Below are 26,963 nucleotides of genomic sequence, written 5' to 3'. Positions count from 1 at the left end.
AACGGGAGAGAGCGCAGACAACTACGAGGACATATTTGAATCCTCGACAACGTTCCATCTGAATATAATCCATCTGGAGGACTTCAAAAGGATGGTCAGGAGGCTGAAATCCACCCTGCTCTACGGGAACACTCTTTCCTGGATTAAACTGACAACATATCATACAGGTACGAACTTTTTGTTTAGCTGCTGCTCGTAAATGTTTGTTGAACCAAATGTGCTGAATGCTGTCTAGCATAGCCTTCTCTCCTAAATGTGCTGGACTGTGAACTGTAGCTATAATGGCTTGAACCATGGAATCAGGGAGAAACCATACAGATTTCTCCTTCGTCATCCACCCTTGATCTGTCTGGATCCCTCCTAGTTCAGTCCATTTCTTTATTTCTTCTGCTGTGGCATGTGTCTGTATGTCAATTACGTCAAGTGCGGGATCCTTAATTGTCATACACTGTGTTGGGGTCTGAACTATTGGCTTTGTCATGTCTAATGTGCGATTCTGAGCAGTCTGTTTAGCTGTTCTGTCAGCTAAATCATTGCCTTGAGAAATGGTATCAGTAACCTTCGTGTGTGCTTTACATTTCATAATCGATATAGCAGTGGGTAGATGTATTGCATCTAACAAAGCATGAATGAGGGGCCCGTGCTGAATGTGGGCACCATGGGACGTTAGATAACCTCTCTCTCGCCACAGCACGCCGAAGTCGTGTACAACTCCGAATGCATAACGTGAGTCAGTGTATACATTAACTTTCTTATTTGTGGCTTGAATACAGGCTTGCGTTAGAGCAATAAGTTCTGCTGCTTGGGCTGACAGAGTATCTATACAATGTGTCTCAATAACTTCAGTGTCTGTTGTGACTGCATACGCGGCCACTAAATCTCCTGTACTTGCTCTCATGCATGATCCGTCTACATACAACGTCAGGTCTGGATCTAACAATGGAACGTCTGTCAAGTCTTGTCTAGGTTTCGTCTTTATTTCAATGATTTTAACACAATCATGAGCTAGTGGGTCTGTTCCAATTACAGGTAATAGTGTAGCAGGATTCAATGTATTACACCGTCGGATCTCTATGTGTGGTTGAAACAATGTCAGTTCATAACCGGTAAGTCTTGCTATGGTCAAGTGTTGTGTTTGTGTTCGGTTCACAAGAACTTCTACTGCATGTGGTACTTGAACTGTCAATGGGTGTCCTAATACTATGGCATCGCTTTGTCTGATTGCTAAAGCTGTCGCTGCCACTGATTTCAGACATGCAGGCAAAGCCTGAGCTACGGGATCTAATGTACTGGAAAAATAAGCACATGGCTTGCGTGATCCTGCTTGATCCTGAGTGAGTACTGACAAGGCAGTACCTTCGCGTTCTGTAACAAAGAGTGTAAAATGTTTGCTATAACATGGTGTTGCTAAAACAGGTGCTTGACATAAGGCTTCCTTTAGGCTTTCAAAAGCTAGTGTATGTTCCTGAGTCCAAGGGAGAACAGTCGATGTGGCTGCCTCCTGTGTGGTTAACTGAATGAGTGGTTTTGCTAGAAATGCGTACTGAGGGATCCACTGCCTACAATATGAAGTGAGGCCTATGAAAGCCCGCACCTCCTTTTGTGTCTGGGGTATTGACATGTTAGCAATTAACTGAATGCGATCTGGCGTAAGCTGCCTTCCCTCCTTGGACAGCGAGTGACCAAGATAAATAACTCGCTGAACACAGAATTGCAGCTTAGAAGGGGACACCTTGTGCCCCTTGTCGGCTAGGAAATGTAAAACTGTCAGAGAAGCCTTTTCACATTCTGGCTCGCTTCTTGCGGTGATCAGCAGATCATCGACATATTGAAGCAGTGCAGTATTGACTGGCATGTGGATACTGTCAAGTTCTCGTTTCAGTGCTTGGCTGTAAATGCTGGGGCTTTCTGTAAATCCTTGAGGAGCGCGTGAGAATTTAAAGCTGCGCCCATTTAAACTGAATCCGAACAAGTATTGGCTTTCCGGATCTATTGGGACGCTGAAAAAGGCATTCTTGAGATCAATTACAGTAAAAAATGTTGCTTCGGAATCAATTGCTGTCAACAATGATGATATATCAGGGACCACAGGGAATTGTGGTACAATACACTTGTTTAGTTCACGCAAATCAATAACCAATCGGTATACTGGTGCGGCAGTAGGGTCAGTTCGTTTAAGAATCGGAATTATCGGTGAATTACATATATTGGAGTCTGTTTCTATAACTACTCCCTGGGCAATCAGCTCATCAATGATTTTCAGCAAAGCCACTACAGCATCATGCGGTAACTTGTATTGTCGCATTCGTGGTAGTACCACTCCTGCTTTCAATGTAACTCGATAGGGTGTAATGTTCATGCAGCCAACATCCGTAGGGCCTTGTGCCCATAGATGTACTGGTAAAGTCTGTAGTCGGGGATCCATGTCTCTAGACACATAGTGACCTTTAAAATCACGCAAAAACAACCTTACTCCTTCCGGAGAACAACATATTATGGCTCCTAGTGCTTTCAGAGTCTTAATTCCTAACAGATTTTCTGGGCATGATTTAGTAAGCAATAAATCTGTAGTTCGTGTCAAAGGTCCTATCGTAAGTGGTAGAGGCTGTGATACTTCATTAACAATAGGTTTTCCTGAAAAACCAAGGGAAACATTTTGAGAGCCTGAGAGGGGTGCCCCTGGAACTTCACTACGTTTTATGGTTGTTCGACTTGCCCCTGTATCGAGTAAGAATTTTCTATCTTGACCTAATAATTCACTATGTACATAAGGTCCTTCTTGATCTACAGGAATCTCGATAAGCGGTAAGTCAACTTCCCTCTCTAGGCTGGTTCATGCGTAACGCTGATACTCAGGGTATTCATACTGTGCAGTCTGATACATTTGTCGTGTTGTGGTTTGTGTGGCAGTAGCAGGCAACGGTGGTGCAGCTGGCACAAACTGTATGGGTTGCTGTGAGGCTGGCATAGACTGTTGCTGAACTGGCATGGACTGTCCGTGCTGCATAGCTCCTTGTTCATTCTGATCTTGTCTAACTAATCGTGGTCTCTCTTTTGCAATACCTGTAGCTATATTACGTTTCAGGACTTGACAATCATGTACATAATGGCCTAGTTGTTTACAGTAATTGCAGGTTCCTTTTACAGGAACTGCAGAATCACCAGAATGTGTCACACCCTTTTTGTGACCATCTGCTGGTACTGTCTGAGAAACTAGCATTTTCATTTTTGTATCCTTCATGCGTTTATGCTCGTGTTCTTGTTCATCCCTAATTCTATTGTGATGATACTGTAACATTTGTAGCATTTGCGACGGAGTGTTACTTTGCCAGGTACTCTCGAATTTTAATATTCTATTCTTCACTGGGGGCAATGCATTTTCCACTAATTTTGTCACAAATAAATGTGGATATGAATCACTACTTGCTTTTATACCACTATTTATACCAAAACATTTTTCAAATCGAGCATAATAATCGCTTGTGTCTTCATCTTGCTTTTGTTTACAGGCTGTGATTGCACCCCAATCTTCCTTTTTTGTAGTTAATAAACGTGGCAGTACCTGTACTAGTAAACCTGGTAATAGTTTAACTTTATCCCCGAGCCCCGAACCTGCAGCTCGGCCCCTTTCTTCCTCTGCTAATGCTGTCCAGTCTATCTTTTGGTCTCCCACTTCCCACTCTTTTTCTTTCAGTTTTTCATATATGCCAGCAGGCAAAAGCACCTTTAATATCGTCATAATATCAGGAAAGGTGTACTCTCCCATCAGTAACATGTCTTTAATTTCTCGGTGGAAACCCGCTGGGTCTTTGTCATGACTAGGTACTACTTTTTTCATTTCTAATAATTCCATTTTTGATATGGGTGTGTAAACAAATACACGGTGAAACTCATTGTCTTCGCCTTTTATTGGGTGCACTTCTCGTAGGGGATTTTGTCTATCCATATAGTACGGCACTCTTTCTCTGTGGGGCAGCGAGAGAGAATCCGGACTTACAAAAAGGACATACTGTTTACGTGACACTAATATCTCTTTAATTAGCTTGTTACTAGAACCTCTCCATCTGTTCGTGAGTAGTTCCGTTAATATATCAGGTAAAGGACCAGGGTCAGCATGTTGGCTCTTATATAATTTGAGGAGTTGCTGAATCATATATATTCCAGCTAAACGTTGTTCATCTGTACTGAGGTTAAAAAACGTGTGTGCTACGGTCTCATCACCGTATTTTTCAGGACTGTCAATCCAGTGAACGGCTGATCTGGCTAATTCTTGCTCATCCATGGAATCGAGGAGGTGGTAACCTCTTCGTTCTCGTAGTATTTTATCTGCGGCTTGAAACAAATGTTCAGGAGACTTCAGATTCATTACAGGCGTCGGATACGTTCTGCTATTATTTGGACATACAGAGTGTATGGGATCAGAAAAACATCTAGTATTTTCACAAGATCTTCCTCTGCCTACATAGGCTATGGTCTCTGACTGTCTTGCAGAGTTCCCTGATTCGGACACTTCATCTTGCTCAAACTCGTCTGTTCCCAATCTTTCTTCATGAATACGCTCTATTTCTTTACGGATTTTTCGGCACATGGCTATTATACAATTTTGCTTATCGTGTCTCCCTTCTGATATATTCTGACTCCATCTTGTAAGAATAAGCATTGTATTCGGGTCTACCCCCGGACGATCTTGATTTCTGATCACACAGTTTATGAGGAAACGTAACAGTTCCCCCTGTATCTCTACCTTCTGGAATTCCATAGCTCTGTTAATACATCCTGGATCTCGTCCTGTTTGAACAAAATGATATATGTTGTCTAGATGCGTAGTCATCCCTGGTAACCTCGCTAAATACTCTGCGGCTCGCCTGATACGTAATGATGCCAGGACCATTTCGTCCTCTTTACCAACCACCGGGTCATATCTACAATTTACAAGGAGTTCTTTAAGCGTACGTTCACTTACGAATTTAGGTGTACGTGAATGTGCTGACTCTTGAAAGACAAGTTTATTTATTCTAGGTGGTGTAAAAGTACTGCTAGCACCTCCCGTGGCCCCATCTGGGGCGTCGGGTGTGAAAGGGTTCGTCGAACGTGACACAGCAACTATGGGTGTTGATACCTCTGTAGAATCGACTGCGGAGACAGATGCGGAAACAGATGTGCTTGCCGAAGCTTGTATCGGGACTTGCTGTTGCACGGGGACAGATACCTGATCCTGACGTTGAACCCCTCCGCCAGACGGTCTATGTGGTGCGGCGTTAGCATACTCGGGAGCTGCGTCATCTAGATATGAGGAAAGAAAAACATCTTCTGCGGTTCTGGGATGCCCCTTTGGATGTACCGTAATTGGAAATAATGGGGGTGGCAAGTCTTTTGGCATCCCTGTAACAGCCTTAGGTAGTCCTTCGGCTAGAAGGGGATACATACCATTCATAAGAGCATTTCTTTGTCTATTCACTTGTTCTGATTTCACTCGGATACCTTCCTCAATAAATAGATTTTCTTGAACTTTATTTGAACTTTCTTTACTCCTCTCTTCTTGTCTACGTGCTTTTTCTGTTCGTCTATGAGATTCTTTACGCCATAACTCAACAGCGTCTTTCTGTGACTGTCTGACCTTTCTTTTCCATAACTCTTCCTCCACTTTCATGATGCACTCTGCATCCCAGGTTCCCGCTATGGGCCACCTTTGACTTTCCGGTAATCCTTTGGTATAATCTACCCATAGATCAAGAAACAATATGGCATCTAAGCCATGTTTATGGTACATGAAATGCCCTGGGGTGTCCCTAGGAGGAATAGGAACTGCTTCTTCAAGCACCCCTTTTCTGGTAGTAATCTGTCTTAACTTCGAGAAGAGCGGCATATTGACAACTGATCTGATACTTACTCTTGAATTTTCTTAATACGAAAAACACCATAAATGAACAGTGAACAATGAACAGTCATTCATACCACAATATGCAAGACATTTCTGAATACTTTAAACATTAAACATTAAACATTATAACAATGATCGACAATGATGACAGTCTGCCTAACTAATCACCACGCTGAATTCTTGACAATAACTGAATACTTCGGAATACTTGATATACTGCTAAACAGTACATATACACTGCTAAACAGTGCAGACCGGATTTGTGTACCCAAATCCGTCTTGACCGGCACAACCTATGTGCGCGTCAACACGCCTCCCCGGCGATGGTACTCACCGAGTAGCTCCTTGAAACGGAAGGCCTCAGAGAATGGACAGGACTCGATAACTGCGGACATCGGACCCTCTGGACGTCGGGATTTCGGAAAACCTGGTGGGCCTCTGTATACCTCGGATCTTGCTCTCTCAGCTAGGCTCTGGTCGGGATACTTCGCACTTCTCACCGCCTCGTCTGGGTTGATCGCAGCCTCAGTCGCCCCCGCTTGACCGGAGGGAGCTTACAGGAAATCCTGCTGGTACGCGTTTATGGTCCGTCCAGCTGTGGCAGGAGACCGGGCCTGCAACGCACCGCCGGCGCGTGAGATGAGAAAGTGTCCCTGTTCGGGCGCCATTATGTGGTAAATAAAAATACCGGACTGAATTTCATACGGAATCTTAAAATAAAGTAAATAGCTCAAAATAACAAGAGGCAGAATCCGTGGTATAAGAGGTTTTCTAATGGGCTTTATTCCATTCAAAATGGCCGACTCGAGTCGCGGCCTTCAGGTTCCGTCACCACGAGGGTTCAGGAAGTGAAGTACAATAATTTATTAACCGACATGTATTTTTATAATAAGTACATTACAATGAAACGAATGTAGAAGGCGTAACATTTGATAAGAAAAGTGACAAAACAGTGACATAATCGAAACTAGGCGTAATAAGGAATAAAAGAAACATGATTGGTTAGAATTATCAGACATAGGTGGATCTATAAGATAATACTTGGCATAGATGCGCGCGCGGCAGCATGACGTGTAATTGACGTGCAACTAGGGGGTGAAGGGGACTTGACATTTTAGCTCTACATGTGGAGACGAGAAGTCTGGGGGTCAAGTCAACCTAATCCCAAATCATATCTAACATCCTATGTTTAAAGAACTATGTTATCCACAAGGAAGAGACTCTCGGACAGAATCTATTCTATACTGACTGTGTACGTGTACAAGCGTCTAAGTGTCTATATGAGATGCGAGGGATAGAAAACTTTCCATGGCAACAGGGCTATGAATCATTTGCAGGAGGACGGAAAGGCTGAGTCCCTTGCTTGTGAGCTAAAGGAAATGTTTACCTGAATCACTGGACAGGAATGCATCGGCTGGAGAGCAAAATAGATAATTCGAAGGTGAAATACAGCTTCTTGGCAGACAGGCGAAAACTGGCCGAGGCAGGCACCGTTAGCTGCACAGGGAGTAGGACAAAGTTCATGGATACAGATGCGAGCTCAAGCTGAAGCTGTCAGAGACAGAGAGCAGGGAGAGGCTTTGAGGACAGAATCGGGCCTACTTGCCTGAACTGTAAAAATGGAGTAACTTAGCCATATAAAGTCGGTGGCCTTTTCATGCTTAGGAATCGAATATCCAGCCCATTGATGGCGGATCTGACAGAGAACATGTCGACGGTAGACACACATATGTTTGCGTCTTAGAAACTGGGACTGGAGGGAACATACATGTACTTGTAACATGCATATAGAACCGTTGGGGTCCAAGATAGGGGACATAACTGATCAGGAAAATCCATATTTCCACAGCAGGCGTAAGGAAAGTAGCAATAACAGAGGTTATCGCTACTTTTCTTGCCGCTATGCTTCTTAGCGTGAGGCTTGATAATAGGAGAAATGTCGCTTAGCGACATTTGTCCCGTTATCCTGGGGAGGAACGCCCACTTTGCATCTTACTAGAGATGCAAAGCTGGGCATTAAGGGAAAGGGCGAAGAAGCATGGATTCACGCATTAGCGTGTCCTTGCTAATAGGGCGTTAAATTATCGCCGATTTTCGTCCGAAAACGGATGCAAAAGCGGCGATAATTATTTAAAAGTCCTTTTGAATGCAGGTTTTCCGAGTAGTGTTCATGTTTGCCCATCAAGAGGAGATGCTCACATCTGCATCTGAAAGGCATCCCTGCCCTATCACACACTGGGCTCTCTCACCTGTGACTGCCTACAAGAGAGAACGGCTGAAAGCCAGGAATTACATTTTATTTTGCGCTTCACAATTCTGCTCTTTGGGACTTAGGATGCCAACATGTATTAGTTTCAGCCAGTAGCATGCCGCACTGAGGGTCTACCAGTGTAACTTTTAATAGTTTAATTATGGGCTCGAAATCCCAGCTTGTCGCGTGCTGTTGGCTAAAATGCCAAAATTGTCTGCATGTGTTATACATGCGATGGATCCACTTGTTAGCTAGGTTTTAACATTTTAGAAAGTTGCCTACTCCGTCTTAAATAATGCTTGTTTGACTCGTAAAACCAAAATTAAACTCTGCTCACATAGTTTGTGAGGGTTCGCTCTTTCACGCACAAGCATTGGCAATTCTAATCGATATTTCTTGTGTGCAGTGGAAAGGTTTATACCAAGTCTCACAAGACAGAGGTACAACATGGACAGCCGCCACACAACCTATGCTAACACAAGATATAAGTAAAGGACGGACGGCAGTAGCAGAAGGAACATCACACCATTCTCTCACACCTACAGGGCAGGTACAACACCGGCAGCTAACACACTACAGAGTGAGTGAGAGGTGTTAAAGGGTTGTTTCATGGTTTCAAAAAACAGACATAAACATACAAGAAGTACAGAGCTCTTGCAAGAAACAGCCAAACCTCTCATGGAATTACCATACATTAATGTCCTCCTATAGGATGATCTACACTCACCTGCCTAGTATGGAGTGCTTTATCCGCGGGGTCCATACCTTGCACTGGCAGACATTCAAGAATACTACGGTTCACTGTCTGTACAGTTTCCTAATTATGACTTCTCTAGTTTGGGTGAGATCATGTCAGGTATGTCGACTTTTATGTTCTCTCTTTGTTAAACTGTTAGACTTATATTAACACTTTATGTGGGTGATCCAAAAATAGGTTTTACTGGTGTTTTCCTACCGCAAAATTAAAACAAGCATTGGCATAGCCAATAGCTCTCGCTTTTGGGACCTTCTAAGTATTTAGTTATGCAGCACAATATCCTTGGTGCAACCACATCAACTGTTGTGTGGCTAAACACTTATATGGTCCCAAAGGCGAGACCTATTGGCTATGCCAATGCTTGGTGTGGTTGTGTGTGTGGTTGTGTGTGTGGTTGTTGTGGTTGTGTGTGTGTGTGTGGTTGTGTGTGTGTGTGGTTGTGTGTGTGTGTGTGGTTGTGTGTGTGTGGTTGTGTGTGTGTGGTTGTGTGTGTGTTTTTGTGTGTGTGGTTGTGGGTGCGGTTGTGGGTGTGGGTGCAGCTGTGGGTGTGGGTGCAGTTGTGGGTGCCATTGTGGGTGTGGGTGCAATTGTGGGTGTGTGTGTGGATGTGTGGTTGTGTGTGGTTGTGTGCGTGGTTGTGTGTGTGGTTGTGGTTGTGTGTGTGGGGTTGTGTGTGTATGGTTGTGTGTGTGGTTGTGTGGTTGTGTGTGGTTGTGTGTGTGGTTGTGTGTGGTTGTGTGTGTGGTTGTATGTGTGTGGGTGTGTGTGTGGTTGTGTGTGCGGTTGTGTGTGTGTGTGTGGTTGTGTGTGTGGTTGTGGTTGTGTGTGTGTGTGGTTGTGTGTGTGGTTGAGGTTGTGTGTGTGGTTGTATGTGTGGTTGTGGTTGAGTGTGTGGTTGTGTGTGTGTGGTTGTGTGTGTGGTTGTGTGGTTGTGTGTCTGTGTGTGGTTGTGTGTGTGGTTGTGTGTGGTTGTGTGTGTGGTTGTGTTTGTGTGGTTGTGGGTGTGGTTGTGTGTGTGTGGTTGTGTGTGTGGTTGTGGTTGTGTGTGTGTGGTTGTGTGTGTGTGGTTGTATGTGTGGTTGTGTGTGTTGTGTGTGTGGTTGTGTGTGTGGTTGTGTGTGTGGTTGTGGTTGTGTGTGTGGTTGTGTGTGTGTGTGGTTGTGGTTGTGTGTGTGGTTGTGTGTGTGGTTGTGGGTGTGGTTGTGTGTATGTTTGAATGTGTGGTTGTTTGTGTGTTGTTGTGGTTGTGTGTGTGGTTGTGTATGTGGTGGTTGTGTGTGTGTGTGTGTGTGGTTGTGTGTGTTTGTGTGTGGTTGTGTGTGGTTGTGTGTGTGGTTGTGTGTGTGTGTTTGTGTGTGTGGTTGTGTGTGTGGTTGGGTGTGGTTGCGTGGTTGTGTGTGGTTGTGTGTATGGTTGTGGGTGTGGTTGTGTGGTTGTGCGTGTGGTTGTGTGTGTGGCTGTGTGTGTGGTTGTGGTTGTGTGTTTGACAGTTATTTATTTATTTATTTTGAAGGTTTTATATAGCGCTGGCTAGACCCAGAGGTATCAGAGCGCTTCACAAGATAAGGATAGTATAAGGCACATAGGGTATAAAAGCATATGAAAGGTATTGCAACAGAAGTTTGAAATATACAAAGTGCAAAAAACATGAGCATTATGCAAAACCAGATAAATAAACAGGGGCAGGAGCTATACATTTAAGTAATTAGGTAAATGGTGAACAGGAGAACAGGGTAGATAATTACTGGGCACCTAATATTAAAATTGGAATAAGGACTTCCCGGTACCATTTTTAGATCACTTTCTATCACTTGTTCTGCACCATTAGCTCACCCATGGTTCCCCTTCACATTGTGTGTTGTATTGTCTTCCCTTCCCTATTGCTCCACCTCCAACGCTTGGCTGGCGTGGAGGTGTGTTAGCAGCCCTATGATGAAGCATGACACAGCTTGCTGTGTGTGAGGGCAGTTTTACAAAATTGGTGCATTCCCACACACTTATTCATCTCCACATAGTCCCTTTTTTTAGCCCTCTTCTTTTTGTGATATTTAATTATTGAGCGGGAGGTCGAAAAGGGTTTTTCCTCTCACCCCTCTGTACTTTGTGTGTTTTGGTTTTGGCAGCAAAGTAACAGCCCAACTAAGCCTCTCTGTCACATTTGTGAATTGCTCCCTGCTGGATTTGGTCACTAAAAATAGGCTAGTGTAGTAGTTTATAACTTTATAAAAGTATTCCAAAGTTTGCCGAGTTCGATCGCAAGATATCACAATGATATATTGCATTAAGTGAAAGCAGTGGTTTACTGTTCATTTATAAATTCATATCTCTATAAGCCTCTGATGGATTTTTGTTCATGTGCTGTCATTTGGAAGATAAAATGCAACCTATTTTTAATAAAATGGGGTTGGATTTATACCATGACTGTTTTCTTTCTTACTCAACTGGTTTAGTACTTCTTAATGCTTTACAATTGTTCCTTGGATCAAGCCTGACTGCTCAGAGCCATAGATGCCCAGGGATGATGTAAGGTTTTTCAAAAAATGTGACTGGACCCAGTACAGCTAGTGAACATATTACACAAACACACCACATAATAAACCACTTTCCTCACAATCTGTCTATAAGCCTTGGCATAGATTGAATACATTAAACCTCTTCTATAACCCGGAAGATATCTCAGCTGAGTATAGTGTTTAAAAACTTGGCAAGCTCAACTGCATAAAGTGTTTGTTTTCAATCCTGAGTATAGATTTGGTTAGAGTAGTTCTAATCCTCCTGCTAGCTCACCTGCTTAAGTTATTTGTAGTTATCAACAACAGAGGCAGCCCTAAAAACCTGAGTCAGGGGCAACCAATACTAGACTCCTAACAAGGGTTCAAGTTAACACAATATTTGCATCAAATTTTAAACAAAAAAATCAAAAAACCGAAAGAAAACATTATATTATGAACAATATGGAAAATTCTTTCAATGAAGACACAGAAAAGGAAAAAAAAGAAAAAGGAGAAAAAAGAAAAAAACAATTTTTAAATATATACAAGTCATAGAAAAAGTTTTATTAACAATGAGAAATAATTCAAACTTAAAACATAGAAGACAATACCATATGCATAAGCTCCTGCGATTATATTTCAGCATTTCCTCTTGATCTTCATTCTACAGGGTCATTTCTGGGTGGACCCCATACGATCGTTGCACCTTTGGTTGGGTCTACTTTAACAATAGATGTTTTATTGAAACTGGTATGGACGTTCATGTAAGTACCGTTTGTCCTGATGACCATTCAGTTTCGCTATGGTTGAAACGTCGTTGACGCACATATGTGGCAGAAATTGAAGAGGACGTATTGTTTGCTTTGTGTTGTTTCAGTTTTGTCCTGAACTTCTGATTTTTGTCAAACTTTTTTCCTCAGCCACTTGTCTATTTACACATTGCACTGTTTATAGGTCTTTGTTTGTGTATTGTGTTGAGTGCCTTTTGTCTTATATGTTTTAAGATTGAATTATTTATTATTGTTAATAAAACTTTTTCTATGAATTGTATATATTTAAACATGGGTTTTCTCTTTTTTCTCCTTTTTCTCTTTCCTTTTTCCTTTTCTTTGTCTTTATTGGTATAATTTTCCATATTTTTCATATTATATTGTTTTCTTTAGTTTTGATTTCATGTTTATAATTTGATGCACGTATTCTGTTAAGTTATTTGTAGTCATCAGGAAAGCTCATTGGCATAAAGAGTTCACAATCCTCAGGAAAGGTCAACCGCTTAAAGTCTTTACAAATGCCATGACAACCCAGCTGCTTAAAGTGTTTACAATCCAAATGTTATTTTACGCTAGTTCCACTCTACATAACGTATTTCCAATGCGTGAAATAGCTCAACTGCCAAAGTGTTAACAATCAATAGAATTGCTTAAGTGAATAAAGTGTTTATACGCCTTGGGTTAGTTCAAATGCAGAAAGTCTTTACAGTCCTTAAGGAAAATTTTCATGAAGTGTCTTAACTCTTAGGATAGATCAGTTCCATAAAGTATATACTATCCTTATGGTACATTTGAATGGAGTGTTTAACCCTTAGGATAGCATCACTGCATAATATTCCTACAATCCTCAGGCTCACTGAACATTTTAAAGTGTTCATAACCCACAGAATGACTCAACTGCTTAAGATGTTGTCAATTATCTGGATAACTCAACCTGAGAAGGTTTTCACAATCCTCAGACTACCTTGATGGCAAAAAGGCACTTATACTTCTCAGGGTACCTCTGTTGGATAAAGGGCAGCATACTTAACTACAAGTATTGCATTTAATCCTCTAGGTAGAATTTCATAAAGTTTTATAAGTCTTAGAATAGCTCAATGCATAAAGCATTTACAGTTCTGGTGATAGCTCAGCCATATAAGAATTAACAATCCTCAGGCTAGTTCAGTGCATAAAGTGTTTGCACTCATTAGGATAAATCTGCATACAGTAATTGTAATTTTGGAACAGTTGAACTATATGTTATATTTACAGTCATTGAGATGCTAAGGTCCTAATGGTTAGCCTGCAGAAACGTGGCTTATGGATTCTACTTCACTTTTCACAGACTGTACTTACTAAAGGTGGCCTATCTGGAGGTTATATGCGGCTGTTGTTTTTCTCTGCAGACTCGACTCCTTGGGCATTTTTGAAACTATACAAATCTTAGATGCGGAAAAAGTATCCGATAGAGTATTGAGGGTCTTTTTACACACTTCTCTGAGGTAAGCGTATCTGGGGCCAACGGCGATCTCTATAATCATGGTTTTGTACTGAAGACTGCAATAGGCTCTAATGATGTGGAGCCTGTTTTTTTATTTACACATAGAAACCAGCAAAGGTTGCCCGTTTTCCCTTTGAACCTCACCCGTGCGCATTGAGAGTGGAAGTGACTTCAGCAATGGTTCTCAAAGGCGATATTCCACTTAAATTGGCTGCTGCTGCAGATTCTGTTTGTTTCTGAGGCTCTGAACTCAGCTATATTGGACACTATCTAGAGCTAATCCAAGAGTTTGTGACTCCCCTAAATTGAAGCGTTGCCTAATTTGATGATAGCTGAATGCCACACAGAAATGGAATGCTAAGCCTGTGCTTGGTATGCAAATTCACCAAAATGGCAGTGTAGCAGAAGTGACATCACATCCTTTGACCTACAGGAAGTAGCATTAAGTTACCTTTGACCCAGAATCTTCACAGAAAGTTGTCACGTGATATTAACCCCAATATCATCATAATTGGCACTGCTTAAATTCTATAATAACTGCATGAGTAATATGAAAACACAACACTGATAAATGTATAGATACCCCTACATTTTAGTAAGTAAACATGACTAATTTCTCTTTGGCATTCATGAAAAATCATGTGCTTGAAATGGAGGATACAGTGCCAGGAAATACAGCGTAATGCTTGGAACCTAAATTATTTACACCACAAACTATTATGATTTATTGGTTCCCGTAGTACATACCGCAATAAAAAATGTTAGGTACATGGGGATACTAGTTAGCCTGGAGGATACTTAAAGCATGAACCTTATAAATGTAAGAGCCAACCAACGCCTGCCGCTCGCATTCCCACTGTAGTGCATCCGTCAGCCACAGGCCAAAGCTTGGTTGGACAGTAAACAGAAAACTTCCCCAGCAGCCTGAGGCATTGATGATAAGCGTACATAGCATGTTGACATAATTTCCTTAAAAGTGAATTGAGCTGATTGTCTTATTTCACTTTCACTGGAGCTGTGATTGGGGGCATATCTCAGCCCCGAGAACTTATTTGTATGGAGAGAATCTCCCCTTTTCAGTGCTATCTCTCCCTTGTGAATTCCTGCTTGGGAATTGCTGCAGGAGGCCTATGCCCCAAAACGATTCCCCCCACTAGACACCAGAATAGGGGAACATATCCCCGTGCACGAGCCTGTTCTCTCCCTCCACCAAAGTGAGGAATCTCATTGACCCTGGTTTGACTTCTCCTGTTGCAAGAACTAGTTCCGGCCACACAAGTGTGGTTACATTTTCATAGGGAGAAATGCTGAGGGGAAGCATGGGTGTTGGGAATTTTGTGGATCTGTTCTGATTCCTAAGTGTAAGTCACAGAATTTCAAGGAAAATTCCCAATTTTAAGCAAAAGTTGAAGTTTGCAGAGCATTGTGAGAAGGAAAACTTTGTGAGATTCACGTGAGGTACACCACCCTGGACTCCCGAGGATGTCTAATTTTCAGAAATGTCTGGTCTTGGCAGGTTCCCCTGGGTGGTTGGGGATCGTGGGCCCAAATAACGTAGCTACCCCCATTGCAAATTAGGACATGTTTTTGACAGCAAATGTTGATGTTTCCACATTGCGTTTTGGGCCCTTTTTGTTGCATGCGCTAGGTTTACCCACACAAGTAGGATACTATTTTTATCAGGAGACTTAGGGGAACACTGAGTGGTAGGAAATGTGTGGCTACCCACAGATTCCAGAACTTTACCTCACATAAATGTTGGAAAATATGCATTTTTAGACAAAGTTTGAGGTTTGAAAAGGGCTTCTAGATAAAACAAAAACCTGGTGAGAGCCACCCTGAACTCCCCTGGGCATCTAGGTCTCAGAAATGTGCAGGTATGGTTGGTTTTCCTGGGTGCTTCTGAGCCAAATTCTGCATCCACCAACATAACAGAAAAGGGTTGTTTTTTTAGTGTAAAATTTTGATCTGTCCATGTAACGTTTTGTACTTGTAGTTGGAATTTGTAGAGCACATCGTAGCCGAGTGTGTCAAAGCGCTAGCAGTAATGAAAGAAGCAGTAACGTGTGGGAAACATCCACAGTAATCACATGCGGGGAAAAGCCAGGTTTTTAGTTTCTTACAGAAAACTGTGCGGGAAGTGATACTAGCAATAGCGGGAGGTATCGCATTCCACAGCTTGGCTGCAGCTACCGAAAAGGTTCCTCCTTGTGAGCTGGCTTTCCACAATCTTGGAGTATTCACCTTCCTAAAAGAGGAAGTTCACAGAAGTCTGTTAGGAATATACCATTGGAAAGAGGTTCTAAAGGCAAGTGGGCCCTGCAAGTGCAGGTCACTATGAACCAGACACAGAGCTTTAAAGGTCATGCGCTTCTTAATGGGTAGCCAATGAAGAGATTTAATGCCCTCCCTAACTGAAAAACGTTTAGGGACATCCAGAGTAAAGCGAGCAGCTGCTTTTTGAGCAATCAGAAGTCTGTTGAGGTTAGTTTTAGTGATATTTAAATACATCGAGACTCTAATGATGAAAAAACAGGCCCTCACTGTGTTGACCTGAGAGAGGGTACTGGCAAAGATAACCACTTGATTTTTGACTTTGGTGATCGGACAAGGGATCATCATCAGAACACAAGAATTATGCCTGAGAACTATGCCTCAAGGAAACAGTGAATGAACGAGTCCCAGGTCAATTTTTGGATGGGGAAAGAGGCGATCCACGATCAATCACGGAGTTGGGGAGTTATGCCCTGTTCGAAGAAAAACACTGAATTCAACGCAATCGTTGAAATCTGCGGTGCCCGCGGTAGCGAGAAGTAATGAACCAAGGCGCAAATCCTGGTCGGGTGTGCAAGAACGTGAGATGCCTCCGACTATGAGTTTGACACAATAAATGATTTAAGTCTCCATTTGGAGTAAGTCTATCATTGTAAATTCTATGGTATATTAATTAATTTGTCCTGGAATGAACCTTTGTTCTTGTAATAAATATGTACAACCTATTTCCCTCGTACCTTCAGGGTTCCTTGATTCTTTAGAAATTTTTGTCATGCAGAATTTGAACCAATCCGTTACCTCACATTAAGTCATCTGTAATAGACACAATCATTTGGGTGTCATCCGCATATGACAATACATTCATCCCAAAAAATGTTATACTTTTTACCTAAGGGGCAACATACAGATTGAACAAAGTTGGGCTGAGTGAAGATCCCTGCGGATCCTCAAAAGGCATCTGGTAAGATTCTGCCATTAAATGCCCACAGCTCTCTGTATGAGTCCTGTTAGCGACAAAGGACTCCAGCAATGCCAGTCTCTCACACCCCCAGACGCAATCTATGTACCAGGCAGGTTGGGTACACCGTATCAAATGCTGATGAGGTATCCAACAATACCAGTATAGCAGATCCTTCCTGGTCCACCTGGCCACCTATAGCATCAGTAGCCAACAGCAGAGCAAAAGATCTTGAGTAATCAGGAAGTCCATGATTACCCGATTATTGTATTTTTCGCAGGCGCAGGCAGTAAAGAAATGGGATGCAAGTTGTTAAGGTCTTCCGGGTCTCCATTGGGTTTCTTCTTAAGAGAGGTGACTACTGCCTCCTTCCAAGAAGGAGGAAAGGTACCAGTACTTAAAATTTGAGGAAAGGATGCAACCTGATCAGGAGCCAGTAGAAGAATTCTGGGAGGGCACGGGTCATCCGGTGACCTGGATTTTACCTGCAGGACAAGCTCGTAGAACCACACAAGTAACACCCTCATGGACAACCTGACATGTCTAGGTTTCCTAATTATTTGGGTCTGGTACATTTTCCTGGGTGGTGAATAAGCATTGATTCTGCAGGTACTCACACACAGAAGCAGGACTTCTGCTGGGTAACATATGATGTCTCTAACCCTGGGCGTAGTTCGCGAAGTAGCACTTCGTGAAGCTACGCAAAGCGCAGTTCGCACTACGCGAGCTACGCGTAGCACTTTGCGAACTGCGTAGTACCTTGTTCGCACTGTGCCAGATGTCGTTTTCAATGATTGCACAGTGCGGACAAGCAACCGGCACTGTGCAATCATTGAAAATGGCATCTTGCACAGTGCGAGCTGTAGTTTTCTGCTGCTCGAGTAGATGTTTACTCGAGCTGCAGCTTTCTCAACGCGAACTGGTAGTTTCTCATCGCGAGCGGTCGCGAGCATACGCGACCCCTCGCAATGAGAAACCTGACCTCCTCGCGTTGGGAATCTCGCCGGGAGGTTTATTTTCCATGCTCGCGATCGCCAACTTGATGTTGCTGATCGCGAACAAGGAAAAAGTCTCGCCGGGATGTCATTTTGCTTGCTCGCGGTCGCCAACTTGACGTTGAGGACCGCGAGCAAGCAAAAAATGACCGCAGCACTACGCAACACTACGCTACGCGTGTGCTACGTGCAGTTCGCATAGTGCGAAGTAGCGCGAACTTCGCTAACTACGCGAGCGTAGTGTAGTGCTTTGCCCAGGCTTAGATGTCTCCAGGTCACGCTTTAGGGAGCATTGTACCATTTTTATCAGGAGACATGTGGGTATACATAATAGTAGAGCGTTTGATATTACCAATTGAATTTCTCTGTATTTGGGCATTCTAAACGTAAGCTAGAGTGAAAGAAAGAAGACATTTTGCAAATTGGACTCTGAATAACATTGCAGTGATTCAGAGATGAAGAAATAACCAGTGCCCCTCAACTCGGTATCTGGTGTGCATTTCAGAAATACATAGGTTTCCTTCATACCCATTTATCACTCTTTATATTTCACCGTATGAAATGCTCTATAGTCCATGTACAATCAAAGGCCATGCTAAGGGGCAGCTCAGTTATTGGCTCTGAAGACTTTGGGCTTTTGGAGAACCTACAAACATAATATATCCTCATAATCATCAAGTGGTTGAAATTCTTAATAATATATATTGAGGCTGTAAATAAACTTCTTAGTTTTTTTAAATAATATTCCTAAAAAGGGAATACAATTAGTCTTTGCATGCATTTGATGTGTTGGTTATTTTTTCTTTTATATTGCTTTGTTTGATAATGGATTATATTAGAATATACTATTAAAGAAACTGCATTTTAGTGATTTTTAGACTTCTGAGAGGAGAGGTCAGGGCGGTCTGACTGACGCCGGTTCACTGCAGACGGTGAATGGATGAATGCTACAGGGATACCATATACCCTCGAGCTGGTAATTGAAATAACCCCCTGACAAGTGCCTGGTCTGTTAATACAAGCTATGAAGCCCGAGATGAGAGTTTACTGTCCACTTCTGGGTATTTCTTCACTCCTTCTTTGCCTTTGAGACGTTGCCTGGGTAAGAAGATGTGTGTGCAGGTAGGGGTGGCATGATATATATCCCTCCTTCATGCCCCAGGGTGAAGCAGCCGTTCAACCAGCTTCTTTCATGGCAGTGCCATCCCGTGCCTGGGCGCAGCTCCTACCCAGTGCCCACTCGCCTCTAGGCGCTCTCCCTCTCCTCTCTTATCATGGGTGGTCAGGTTCCCTCATGGTGGGTTCTTCTGTTATCTGCCGGAAGTGATGTTGGGGGGAGTACTGAGTTACTCGCTTGCCCCCGGTAGGGTTGGTGGCTGCCACGAGAGCACAAAGGGTGAATAATGCACAGTCCTTTTGGAATTGAGGGGCAAGGGATGATGTTGAGGCATACCTGCTCCCTTCAACATGTGACGGTGGCACAAGAAACGTGATGGCCCTGGGAAGGAACTTTACACACTTCACTCCTGATTTGTAAACCCCCATTGCTGACAGGTTCCCCTCACTCACCGTAGACTCGCAGCCGCCTGGTGGCTGTTGTAGGTTTCCCGTTACTGTCTGTGACGGTCACCGTGTAGTCTCCGCTGTAGTCCGTCGTCAGGTCTCTGATCCGCAGGGACCCGTCCGGGAGGGACGTCTCCCGCCCCGTGTGCTCCGGGCCGTTGGTCTGCTTGGAAGTAACCACAACGTAACTGAAGATCAGTTGTTCATACTCCGCAGCTGCCCCTCTGTACCAGGAGAAGACAAGTATATCCGCAGTGACTGGGGCTGACAGACTGACCGTCTCTCCCACTCTGGCAGTGACCACATCTACCCCGGGCCACTGCCCCGCCGTCCCCTGGGTCCAGACACCGAGGCAGGCTGCAAGGGAGGAGAGAAGAAGAAATAACACAGCGAGATGAGAGAACGGAACATGGACATCTTCGGTTAAAACAGATATTTCCACGCACTTCAGTGGGAGGCCTATTATCTTAACATGCCTTCTGTGTTTGTGAGATGAGATGTATTTTTCTGACTCAAGTTAACTGCACTTAGATTATGAACATGAGCCGCAGTGCAGGAGAGGCCGGGGCGGGGTCAGCGCACCTTCAGTCAGGGGCAACTACACCTAACTTGGGAGGGGCTCACAAGCCAACCATTGGAAGCGGGGCTATCACTTGAAACAACGGGACAGGGCTAGCACTGTGAAACAATGTGGCGGGGCTAACACTTGAAACAATGGGGAGGGGCTAACACTGTGAAACAATGTGGCGGGGCTAACACTTGAAACAATGTGGCGGGGCTGACACTTGAAACAATGGGGAGGGGCTAACACTTGAAACAATGGGGAGGGGCTGACACTTGAAACAATGTGGCGGGGCTAACACTGTGAAACAATGTGGCGGGGCTAACACTTGAAACAATGTGGCGGGGCTGACACTTGAAACAATGGGGAGGGGCTAACACTTGAAACAATGGGGAGGGGCTGACACTTGAAACAATGGGGAGGGGCTAACACTTGAAACAATGTGGCGGGGCTGACACTTGAAACAATGGGGAGGGGCTAACACTTGAAACAATGTGGCGGGGCTATCACTTGAAACAATGTGGCGGGGCTAACACTTGAAACAATGTGGCGGGGCTGACACTTGAAACAATGTGGCGGGGCTGACACTTGAAACAATGGGGAGGGGCTGACACTTGAAACAATGGGGAGGGGCTGACACTTGAAACAATGGGGAGGGGCTAACACTGTGAAACAATGGGGAGGGGCTGACACTTGAAACAATGTGGCGGGGCTGACACTTGAAACAATGTGGCGGGGCTGACACTTGAAACAATGGGGAGGGGCTGACACTTGAAACAATGGGGAGGGGCTGACACTTGAAACAATGGGGAGGGGCTAACACTTGAAACAATGGGGAGGGGCTGACACTTGAAACAATGTGGCGGGGCTGACACTTGAAACAATGTGGCGGGGCTGACACTTGAAACAATGTGGCGGGGCTGACACTTGAAACAATGGGGAGGGGCTGACACTTGAAACAATGGGGAGGGGCTGACACTTGAAACAATGGGGAGGGGCTAACACTGTGAAACAATGGGGAGGGGCTGACACTTGAAACAATGTGGCGGGGCTGACACTTGAAACAATGTGGCGGGGCTGACACTTGAAACAATGGGGAGGGGCTGACACTTGAAACAATGGGGAGGGGCTGACACTTGAAACAATGGGGAGGGGCTAACACTGTGAAACAATGGGGAGGGGCTGACACTTGAAACAATGGGGAGGGGCTGACACTTGAAACAATGGGGAGGGGCTAACACTTGAAACAATGTGGCGGGGCTGACACTTGAAACAATGGGGAGGGGCTAACACTTGAAACAATGTGGCGGGGCTATCACTTGAAACAATGTGGCGGGGCTAACACTTGAAACAATGTGGCGGGGCTAACACTTGAAACAATGGGGAGGGGCTGACACTTGAAACAATGTGGCGGGGCTGACACTTGAAACAATGGGGAGGGGCTGACACTTGAAACAATGGGGAGGGGCTGACACTTGAAACAATGTGGCGGGGCTAACACTAGAAACAATGGGGAGGGGCTGACACTTGAAACAATGGGGAGGGGCTAACACTTGAAACAATGGGGAGGGGCTGACACTTGAAACAATGGGGAGGGGCTAACACTGTGAAACAATGGGGAGGGGCTAACACTTGAAACAATGGGGAGGGGCTGACACTTGAAACAATGGGGAGGGGCTGACACTTGAAACAATGGGGAGGGGCTGACACTTGAAACAATGGGGAGGGGCTGACACTTGAAACAATGTGGCGGGGCTAACACTTGAAACAATGGGGAGGGGCTGACACTTGAAACAATGGGGAGGGGCTGACACTTGAAACAATGTGGCGGGGCTAACACTTGAAACAATGGGGAGGGGCTAACACTGTGAAACAATGGGGAGGGGCTAACACTTGAAACAATGGGGAGGGGCTGACACTTGAAACAATGGGGAGCGGCTGACACTTGAAACAATGGGGAGGGGCTGACACTTGAAACAATGGGGAGGGACTAACACTTGAAACAATGTGGCGGGGCTAACACTTGAAACAATGGGGAGGGGCTAACACTTGAAACAATGGGGAGGGGCTGACACTTGAAACAATGTGGCGGGGCTAACACTTGAAACAATGGGGAGGGGCTAACACTTGAAACAATGGGGAGGGGCTGACACTTGAAACAATGTGGCGGGGCTAACACTTGAAACAATGGGGAGGGGCTAACACTTGAAACAATGGGGAGGGGCTAACACTTGAAACAATGTGGCGGGGCTGACACTTGAAACAATGTGGCGGGGCTAACACTTGAAACAATGGGGAGGGGCTAACACTTGAAACAATGTGGCGGGGCTATCACTTGAAACAATGTGGCGGGGCTAACACTTGAAACAATGTGGCGGGGCTGACACTTGAAACAATGTGGCGGGGCTGACACTTGAAACAATGGGGAGGGGCTGACACTTGAAACAATGGGGAGGGGCTGACACTTGAAACAATGGGGAGGGGCTAACACTGTGAAACAATGGGGAGGGGCTGACACTTGAAACAATGTGGCGGGGCTGACACTTGAAACAATGTGGCGGGGCTGACACTTGAAACAATGGGGAGGGGCTGACACTTGAAACAATGGGGAGGGGCTGACACTTGAAACAATGGGGAGGGGCTAACACTTGAAACAATGGGGAGGGGCTGACACTTGAAACAATGTGGCGGGGCTGACACTTGAAACAATGTGGCGGGGCTGACACTTGAAACAATGTGGCGGGGCTGACACTTGAAACAATGGGGAGGGGCTGACACTTGAAACAATGGGGAGGGGCTGACACTTGAAACAATGGGGAGGGGCTAACACTGTGAAACAATGGGGAGGGGCTGACACTTGAAACAATGTGGCGGGGCTGACACTTGAAACAATGTGGCGGGGCTGACACTTGAAACAATGGGGAGGGGCTGACACTTGAAACAATGGGGAGGGGCTGACACTTGAAACAATGGGGAGGGGCTAACACTGTGAAACAATGGGGAGGGGCTGACACTTGAAACAATGGGGAGGGGCTGACACTTGAAACAATGGGGAGGGGCTAACACTTGAAACAATGTGGCGGGGCTGACACTTGAAACAATGGGGAGGGGCTAACACTTGAAACAATGTGGCGGGGCTATCACTTGAAACAATGTGGCGGGGCTAACACTTGAAACAATGTGGCGGGGCTAACACTTGAAACAATGGGGAGGGGCTGACACTTGAAACAATGTGGCGGGGCTGACACTTGAAACAATGGGGAGGGGCTGACACTTGAAACAATGGGGAGGGGCTGACACTTGAAACAATGTGGCGGGGCTAACACTTGAAACAATGGGGAGGGGCTGACACTTGAAACAATGGGGAGGGGCTAACACTTGAAACAATGGGGAGGGGCTGACACTTGAAACAATGGGGAGGGGCTAACACTGTGAAACAATGGGGAGGGGCTAACACTTGAAACAATGGGGAGGGGCTGACACTTGAAACAATGGGGAGGGGCTGACACTTGAAACAATGGGGAGGGGCTGACACTTGAAACAATGGGGAGGGGCTGACACTTGAAACAATGTGGCGGGGCTAACACTTGAAACAATGGGGAGGGGCTGACACTTGAAACAATGGGGAGGGGCTGACACTTGAAACAATGTGGCGGGGCTAACACTTGAAACAATGGGGAGGGGCTAACACTGTGAAACAATGGGGAGGGGCTAACACTTGAAACAATGGGGAGGGGCTGACACTTGAAACAATGGGGAGGGGCTGACACTTGAAACAATGGGGAGGGGCTGACACTTGAAACAATGGGGAGGGACTAACACTTGAAACAATGTGGCGGGGCTAACACTTGAAACAATGGGGAGGGGCTAACACTTGAAACAATGGGGAGGGGCTGACACTTGAAACAATGTGGCGGGGCTAACACTTGAAACAATGGGGAGGGGCTAACACTTGAAACAATGGGGAGGGGCTGACACTTGAAACAATGTGGCGGGGCTAACACTTGAAACAATGGGGAGGGGCTAACACTTGAAACAATGGGGAGGGGCTAACACTTGAAACAATGTGGCGGGGCTGACACTTGAAACAATGTGGCGGGGCTAACACTTGAAACAATGGGGAGGGGCTGACACTTGAAACAATGGGGAGGGGCTAACACTGTGAAACAATGTGGCGGGGCTAACACTTGAAACAATGGGGAGGGGCTGTCACTTGAAACAATGGGGAGGGGCTGACACTTGAAACAATGTGGCGGGGCTAACACTTGAAACAATGGGGAGGGGCTGACACTTGAAACAATGGGGAGGGGCTGACACTTGAAACAATGTGGCGGGGCTAACACTTGAAACAATGGGGAGGGGCTGACACTTGAAACAATGGGGAGGGGCTGACACTTGAAACAATGTGGCGGGGCTAACACTTGAAACAATGGGGAGGGGCTAACACTGTGAAACAATGGGGAGGGGCTAACACTTGAAACAATGGGGAGGGGCTGACACTTGAAACAATGGGGAGGGGCTGACACTTGAAACAATGTGGCGGGGCTAACACTTGAAACAATGGGGAGGGGCTGACACTTGAAACAATGGGGAGGGACTAACACTTGAAACAATGTGGCGGGGCTAACACTTGAAACAATGGGGAGGGGCTGACACTTGAAACAATGTGGCGGGGCTAACACTTGAAACAATGGGGAGGGGCTGACACTTGAAACAATGGGGAGGGGCTGACACTTGAAACAATGTGGCGGGGCTAACACTTGAAACAATGGGGAGGGGCTGACACTTGAAACAATGTGGCGGGGCTAACACTTGAAACAATGGGGAGAACAATGGGGAGGGACTAACACTTGAAACAATGGGGAGGGACTAACACTTGAAACAATGTGGCGGGGCTGACACTTGAAACAATGTGGCGGGGCTAACACTTGAAACAATGTGGCGGGGCTAACACTTGAAACAATGTGGCGGGGCTAACACTTGAAACAATGGGGAGGGGCTGACACTTGAAACAATGGGGAGGGGCTAACACTTGAAACAATGTGGCGGGGCTAACACTTGAAACAATGGGGAGGGGCTGACACTTGAAACAATGTGGCGGGGCTAACACTTGAAACAATGGGGAGGGGCTGACACTTGAAACAATGGGGAGGGGCTGACACTTGAAACAATGTGGCGGGGCTAACACTTGAAACAATGTGGCGGGGCTAACACTTGAAACAATGTGGCGGGGCTAACACTTGAAACAATGTGGCGGGGCTAACACTTGAAACAATGGGGAGGGGCTAACACTGTGAAACAATGTGGCGGGGCTAACACTTGAAACAATGTGGCGGGGCTAACACTTGAAACAATGGGGAGGGGCTGACACTTGAAACAATGGGGAGGGGCTAACACTGTGAAACAATGGGGAGGGGCTAACACTTGAAACAATGTGGCGGGGCTAACACTTGAAACAATGGGGAGGGGCTGACACTTGAAACAATGGGGAGGGGCTAACACTGTGAAACAATGGGGAGGGGCTAACACTTGAAACAATGGGGAGGGGCTGACACTTGAAACAATGGGGAGGGGCTAACACTGTGAAACAATGGGGAGGGGCTAACACTTGAAACAATGAGAGGAATCCGACACATGTATGAGAGAGATGCAGAACTTAGAGGTTAAAAAAGAAGATACAGTAAACGTCGTTAGTAAGAAGGATAAACTTACAGACAGTGACCACAGAGTAAAGCAAAGGAATGATTAATGATTATAAACCTGTTTCATACAAATCTAGAGCAAAATCTCTGAGTGAAAACAAAAGGAAATTCAATGGGTGTTATAGGTATGGGAGCATGAGTCATGTAACTGATTTTATGGGTTATATTATGCAAGGGACTTAGGGGCATAGGCGGCGATAGAAAATTATCGCCACTTTTGCGGCCGTTGTCGGCCGAAAAGCGGCGATAATATTATCGCCTAATTAGCAAGGTCACGCTAATGCGTGAAACCTTGCATTAGCGCATGTATTCTTAACCCCCAGCTTTGCATCTCTAATGAGATGCAAAGTGGGCGTTCCTGATCTGACATGACAGGAGAAATGTCGCTAAGCGACATTTCTCCTATCATCAAGCCCCACACTATGAAGCATAACGGCAAGAAAAGTAGCGATAACCCCTGTCATCGGTACTTTCCTTACACCTGCTTCAGGACTGACTTTTGCCATGATATCCTATGGAAGGTGGATATCATGGCTAAGTTTGTGAGGCCCTATCAACAAGCTAACGCCACATTTCGTGAGATTATCGCTGGGTTTCCAGCTATAATCTCACGTTAGGCAGTTAGCGCTACGATTTTTATCGCTTTTGAGATAAGCGTTGATAATACCACGCTACCTCAGCGATAAAAATCCACGTTAGCCGGCGATAATTATCCTAGCGCTAAGTGCGCTTAGCGATAATTATCGCCGGTTGTTGCTGATATGCCCCAAAGTTTGCAGAAAGTGTGGTAAAAAAGGACATCTGAGTAGAATTAGCAAAGATCTTCCTAAAGGTAGAGTCACTTTTTTAATGTCAGATTTATATAGCACAAACTCGGCCCGAAGGTTGAGGAAGGATCTTTTGCACCAGACATTGAACTTTGTGTGGAGGATAAATGCAAAGGCAGAATGCAAAGGCCTAAGGCAATTTTCATGGTCAATGGTGTACCCGTGGGGTTGATGGTGGATTTGGGTTCCATGTTTACTATTCTACCTTAGAGAATTTTCAATGAGCGCATTGGCTGAATACGTAGCTCAGTAAAAGTGACATTTCTCCCAAGGACAATAGTGGCAAAGCCATTTTCATCAAGGGCTGTGTGGAGGCTAGTTTTGAATTTAAAAGGAGAAGTGCAATGGGTAAAGTGTATGTGTCGAATGATGGGCTAGCCATTCTGGGCAGTGTGCAGCAACACGATATACATGTGATTCCTGATCCCAGATCGGAAGAACAAGTGTT

The 26,963-nt window shown here is 45.0% G+C and overlaps 2 protein-coding genes across 2 annotated transcripts in view; both read right to left on the bottom strand.

Moving 5' to 3' along the window:
* The window catches only part of LOC146808750 (cell adhesion molecule CEACAM1-like), a 155,200-nt gene extending 135,640 nt beyond the window's left edge, over nt 1–19,560 (bottom strand). The window contains exon 1 of the mRNA XM_085615561.1: nt 19,431–19,560. The gene's annotated coding sequence lies outside the window, so the exon portion shown is untranslated. The remainder of the gene's footprint in view (nt 1–19,430) is intronic.
* On the bottom strand, nt 19,134–26,706 carry LOC146808749 (cell adhesion molecule CEACAM21-like). Its single transcript, XM_085614787.1, has 3 exons — nt 26,676–26,706; nt 19,431–19,781; nt 19,134–19,237 (listed from the first exon to the last, which is right to left on the bottom strand). Exons 1-3 carry the CDS (start codon nt 26,704–26,706, stop codon nt 19,134–19,136), a joined length of 486 nt encoding a protein of 161 aa, XP_085470913.1.
* Nucleotides 26,707–26,963: the final 257 nt, after the last annotated feature.

This window comes from Triturus cristatus, chromosome 7, assembly GCF_964204655.1.
Source record: "Triturus cristatus chromosome 7, aTriCri1.1, whole genome shotgun sequence".
Lineage (NCBI taxonomy): Eukaryota > Metazoa > Chordata > Amphibia > Caudata > Salamandridae > Triturus > Triturus cristatus.
The sequence above is the reverse complement of the archived record's forward strand: the minus strand, read 5'-3'. Positions and strand labels throughout refer to the sequence as shown.

Bases quoted from the DNA above. Each gene is read 5' to 3' on its own strand.
- LOC146808749 (XM_085614787.1), bottom strand. From the start codon at position 26,706: ATGGAACCCAAATCCACCATCAACCCCACGG. The intron at 19,782-26,675 runs GTACACCATTGA...CCTCCCTTGCAG, and splicing joins ATCCACCATCAACCCCACGG to CCTGCCTCGGTGTCTGGACC. The intron at 19,238-19,430 runs GTGAGTGAGGGG...CTCTCGTGGCAG, and splicing joins CAGGCGGCTGCGAGTCTACG to CCACCAACCCTACCGGGGGC.